Source organism: Lathyrus oleraceus, chromosome 1 (genome assembly GCF_024323335.1).
Source record: "Lathyrus oleraceus cultivar Zhongwan6 chromosome 1, CAAS_Psat_ZW6_1.0, whole genome shotgun sequence".
In the NCBI taxonomy this organism is placed as follows: domain Eukaryota; kingdom Viridiplantae; phylum Streptophyta; class Magnoliopsida; order Fabales; family Fabaceae; genus Lathyrus; species Lathyrus oleraceus.
Genome location: NC_066579.1, coordinates 56,749,704 through 56,755,923, shown reverse-complemented (window position 1 = coordinate 56,755,923; position 6,220 = coordinate 56,749,704). Strand labels below are relative to the sequence as shown.

Here is a 6,220-nt window from a genome sequence, read left to right as displayed (position 1 = left end):
GTTGTTGACATATGGTCAATTTGTCACAAAATTTGTTTATGTCAAACAAAGCAAGATTTGGAAACCACAAAAAAGAGGGTACACAATTGGTCGCCTAATTTGGGTTCCACAAAGTACATGAGAGTTATATTATCTTAGAATGATGTTGACTGTTAAGAAATGACCAATATATTATGACGACATAAAAAAAGTTAATGGGTTTCAACACAAAACCTTTAGGGAGGCATGTTTTGCAATGGGATTTCTCCAAGATGAACGGGAGTTTATTGAAGCAATCAAGGAGGCACATGTTTGGGGTTCTAGACATTTCTTGCGTAAATTTTTTGTTACTATGTTGTTATCTGCATCAATGAATCGACCAGAGCATATTTGGCACAGTTCTTGGATGTACTTATCTGACGATATTCTTTACGACCAACTTTGCATTACAAGACATTCAGGTAATAAATTTATTACACTTGTTTCTTTCATCCAACTTCTTAATTATACTTTCTATAATTATTTTTGACCATTCTTATATAAACCCTTATATAACACATCTATATCAAATATGACTAACACTCACAAAAGAAGAAATCAAGCAACTAACACTCATTGAATTAGAAACACATTTGCAAAATAATGGACGCAGTTTGAAGGACTTCAAGACAATGCCATATCCACAGGACTTTGTGCTTAATTTCCTAGGCAACATAATGATATATAAAGAGAGAGAATATGATCCAAATAAAGAAAACGAAAATTTCCAAGGATTGTTTGCCTCCATGACAGGTACATTACTAATGTATATATTCATTATAATATGCATTATTATTTGCAATTACTAATTATATTTAATATATCTCTTTCTTTAGATGAACAAAGAGGCATTTTCAATGAAATCATGGAAGCCGTGCAAAACCAATAAGATAGTGTGTTTTTTTTTATATGGCTATGACGGAACATGTAAAATATTTATGTGGAACACTCTCTCTACAACACTTCGTTCGTAAAGACAAATTATTTTGAATGTTGCCTCGAGTGGCATTGCAAGTTTGTTGTTACTAGGTGGAATGATAACTCATTCAAAATTTAAGATTCTAGTTCCTACACTTGAAACATCTATTTGCAATATAGATAAAAAAGATGAGCTTGCTGACTTGCTTAAAGTAACCAATCTCATTATATGGGATGAAGCACCAATGGCACACAAGTTTTGTTTTGAGGCGTTTGATAAAATTATGAAAGATATTATGAGTGATGACGATTCTTTGTCAAATTTTTTCTTGTAGGTAAAGTGGTTGGCTTTGGTGGAGATTTTAGACAAATACTTCCTATTATACCTAGAGGTTCTAGATCAGATATTGTACATGCAACAATCAATGCTTCATATATATGGGATCATTGCAAAGTCCTTAAGCTTACAAAGAACATGCGATTACAATCTGGGTCATCATCTTCTACCACTGAAGATATCATAAATTTCTCAGAATGGATACTACAAATTGGTGATGGAACTATCTCAGAGGCAAATGATGGTTATGTTGACATTACCATTCCAGATGATTTTTTTATCTCTAACTTTACGGATCCTATTGAAGCAATTGTTGCAAGTACATATCCAAATCTAATTAATAACTACAATGATTCAAATTATCTTCAAAGTAGAGCAATTTTGGCTTCTACTATAGAAGTGGTTGACGATATCAATGATTATATCACAAAGTTGATTCTAAGTACTTAGTTCCCCTATTAGCAAATTAAGTCAATCATTTCTATATGATTAAATCTATTATAGTTTCATACTAGTTATTTATTTTCTATTGAAAGAGAGGAAAATGAAAATCTAAGTAGTGATTCAATTGATAAATCTGAATCTACTGACTTTGATGCATTTGAACACTTAACTCCGGAATTCTTGAATTCTCTTAAAACATCAGGGTTGCCAAATAATTCCATCAAGTCGAGAATTGGCGCAACTATTATGTTGTTGCGTAACTTGGATCAATCTGAAGGATTATGTAATGGTACGCGACTATCCGTCACCAAGCTTGCAAATCATGTCATCAAGGCAAAAATCATTTATGAAAAAAATATTGGGAATATCATTTATATTCCGCGGATGTCCATGTCTTCTTCACAATCATCTTGATCATTCAAATTAGTAAGGAAACAATTTTCCATTATTGTCTCATTTGCTATGACTATTAATAAATCACAAGGTCAATCATTAGACTTTGTTGGACTATACTTGCCGAAAGAGGTTTTTAGCCATGGTCAGCTATATGTCGCAGTTTCTAGAGTGAAAAGCAAAGATGATCTCAAAATATTGATTCATGACAATGATAAACATTGTTTGAAAATAACAACTAATGTAGTTTTCAAAGAACTTTTTCACAATATTTCATAGGTAACAATTGATATGTCCTCACTATATCTACTATTTCATGTTTTTCCTACTATTTTTTTTTGCGTTTCTATAGATGGAACACTATCATATGATATTGACATATTAGTTGGACATTTTCTTATAATCCAAGTATACATCAACTACAAGATCATGGTGAGAAAGGACTTTTGATATATGCTATAAAAAGACTTTGAAAACAGGACATTTATTCATAGGTTTGACTTGACTTACAATTAGTATGTTCAATGCACTTTTTAGATTTTTATTTATCTGAGAGTGATTTTAATTATGTACTCAATTTAGTAGTTTGATTTTGAAAATTAAATTTTAGAGTTGATCAAAATCTAAAATACGTATTGTTTTTCTCGTGTTATATAGAGAAACAATTAAGTTGTTTGTTCTAAACGTTGTTTAATTCATATTAAATTAACTTTCTCACATCTTATATATTTAATATAGCAATGAGAATCTCATTAAATTCGTTTGGATTCAAATGTGAAATGTTAAGTGAAGTATAATATAATATAATTAAACAACTCATTTTAAATTGAGCACATATATGGATTAAATTAATTTATTCGGCGGACACACGGGTATCTTACTAATAAAAACTTTAAATTAACAAAGTATTAAATTTTACATTCAGTTAAATATTTTTATTTTACTTACTTACTATTTAAGTTTTCTATAAAATAATAATTATATAATATTTTATTTAAAAAATTCAAAGTGATATTTTAGTTAATTGCGTAGTTAACATTCAGTATTTTTATTTATAAAAGTCAAAAGATAATATTTACCAGTGAATTGGTGTGGTCAAAAGAAAATAGAGAAAAATGATGATCCATTTACGTAGTCGAACACAATTATACATTCCGTCAAGTCAGATGAAAAATTTAAAATACTTGTATGACATGATAAAATAATATATTTTTATTGGATGATAGTGTTAAAATACTTGTATGACATGATAAAATAATATATTTTTAGAGTTTAATTGAAATACACTGACAGTGATTATACAGTTAATTATAGATGTCGGATATTAAAAAAAATTTAACTTTTATTTTAAAAATCTACAAAATAATATAAATGGATGGTAAATCCACGATATAAAACTTTTTACAGTGACATAATTAATCTCATATTTATATTTTTATTGGATAAGAGTGTAAATTGTTTTTACACTATTACTTTCAGAGAATCACCCTTAAATAAAAAAATATTAATTAATAATTGTTTGAAAAAATTAATAATTATATATTTCTTCTCAAGAATTAATTATTTAATTTTTCTGCAGAGTATTCGTGAAAAACTGAAACGAGAAATCATTTACTTCTTACTTTCGATCTTTCTGCGAGTTTTGGAAGAATTTGAGAAGATGTTGAAATCGATTTCATCCGAAAAGGTTAGCTATCACATTCCTGATGATCTTACTTTTTCCATTTTATCGAAATTGCCTCTTAAATCTCTGAAACGATTCACCTGTGTACGCAAATCATGGTCACTTTTGCCTCAAAACCCTAATTTCATGAACATTTACGGCAACAATTTCATGTCTAGAAATAATGAATGTGAAGAGGGTTCATCTTTCCTTTTACTACAAACTCAACCATTTCAAGAGCTATATTTGCTATCTGATGAGAATAAGATCAAATTAGATTGGCCTCATCAATTTGAAGAAGAGGAAAGAAACGAGGTGTATATTTTGGGTCCAGTTATTAACGGCATTGTTTGTCTTTTTCAAGGGCAATCATCATGCGTTGTATTATGGAACCCAGCCACCCAAGAATCCAAGCTCCTTCCTTCCAGTCCTGCGGGGTCACCGATACTTTATGAGTATATATTTTTTGAGTATCATGGATTTGGTTATGACCATGTCACAGATGACTACAAGGTGATTCGATATGTGTCTTATCGATTCTGTCAAACTGACTTTGAGACTGACTATGAGAATGACTCAGGAGATGAGCTAGAGATTCCTGAGACACGCGACGCCACGTGGGAGGTATACAGTCTAAGAAACAATTCTTGGAAGAAACTTGATTTGGACATGCCTAGAAGTTTTCATTGGCAGGTAGGTGCCTTTGTTTATTTGAAGGGACTGTGTTATTGGTACGATGAAGGTTTGTTAAGTGAAGGTGAATATCAAAATAAAGCATATTTAGTGTCATTTGACTTAAGCAGTGAGGTTTTTTGTACAACATCCATGCCCTTGGATATGAATGATGCTTCTGATGTTGTATTTGTCAGTAGACACTTGTTGGTATTAAACGACCACATTGCTTTTATCTCAAATTATGTAGATACGACTACTTTTCACATATCAATTTTGGGTGAACTTGGCGTGAAAGAGTCTTGGACTAAAATCTTCATTCTAGGGCCTTTACCTTGCATCGAGGAGCCTATTGGAGTGGGAGAAAATGGTGATTTATTCTTTAGAAGAAAAGATGACGAATTAGTTTGGTTTAATTTTAGTACCCAGATATTCAAGGAGCTTGGTATTAAAGGGAAATTCTGTTTTTGTCACATTGTCATTTACAAAGAAAGCCTTTTTCGCACTGGGCAGATAAATAATTGATTATTTTTCTTTTATAATCTCAAACATTTTCCCCGAGAGGCTTATGCCAATTGTTATTAGGGTTTTCCTATATATACTTATGCTTGTCAATTGCGTATGTTGTAATTATTTTCAAGTATAGGTCATTAAAAACATCTTAGCAATATGAATCTTGCTTTATGGATTTTATTTTGATGTTTACTCTCTTTTTATTTGCAAATTATTATCTATTTGTTATTTGTAATAATGATATTTTTCCTTTACTCAATGGTCTCCTATTTTACATAGAAATGATTTGCATTTTGGAACGTGATATGGTAATGAGCAACATTATGTTTACTCAGTCTTCCCTATTCATGCTTTACAATAGTTCCTTTGCTGGTACAATGCTTTGGTTATAAGTTGTGCATTTGATGGTCACTTTTCTGCTTTATTGTTGCTGAAGGTTTATCGTAATTTGTATTGGGATTTTAGTATTCTATCACATTTCACAGTCTTGCAGCAAGCTGTTAAAGGCTCTTGTTCATGGGTTGAACAATCAACTTTTATTTATTTATAATTTGTGCTACTTTAAGGAAGTTGTAACACAGTCTCTAAACTTCTTATCAACTGCAATGATGGAACTAGTCATCCATTAATTTGTTAGGCAAAGCCCCACTACTATTCCAGCTAAAAAGAAATCAATAAAGTGAATGAGATGCTAAGTTCTACACTATGTAAATAGCAATGGCATTTGTCTTGTCAAATAAACAAACAAACTGAAGTACAATCAAAAGGAAGTCATGCTTAACAATGACATTTATATCTCCATGTCTCTATTGATTCTACTTGTAGTTGACCGTGTGTTGAATGAATCCAGTGTTATCTCTAGGTTGAGTCCTATCATATATTTACTATTATTATTGTTTTCTGCCTAGTTAGTTAATCTTGAAGTTGTCAATTTTTCTTTCCAATGTTTTCTCATTTTAATAGTTTAATGGGGAATTGGAAAATTGATTACATAATTTGCAAGTGAGTTATTGAACTATTCACTTGAATGAAGTGCATAAGCTCATCAGGTTTTAATGTTGTAGTGTCTACTTATTCAAATTCAGTTGTTTGTTTGATTTATTTACACCATAAACCTGTTTTTGATCTTTGTTGAAGAGTAAAGAGAAACTATAGGAATGTAGTTATGTCAATTTTACCACATGATTGAATTCATTCCATTTGAGTGGTTTTTAGTAGGTATGTTTTGCTGAATTGTATTTGTTTGATCTCTTGTTAATCTA

At 30.6% G+C, this 6,220-nt stretch overlaps 1 protein-coding gene and 1 pseudogene across 1 annotated transcript; both read left to right on the top strand.

Moving 5' to 3' along the window:
* Positions 1–764: 764 nt before the first annotated feature.
* On the top strand, positions 765–2,560 carry LOC127091147 (uncharacterized; annotated as a pseudogene).
* Positions 2,561–3,673: 1,113 nt separating this feature from the next.
* Positions 3,674–5,150, top strand: LOC127108819 (F-box/kelch-repeat protein At3g06240). The gene has a single exon (XM_051046027.1). It carries the CDS (start codon positions 3,771–3,773, stop codon positions 4,968–4,970), a length of 1,200 nt encoding a protein of 399 aa, XP_050901984.1. The 5' UTR covers positions 3,674–3,770; the 3' UTR covers positions 4,971–5,150.
* The last annotated feature ends 1,070 nt before the right edge of the window (positions 5,151–6,220 follow it).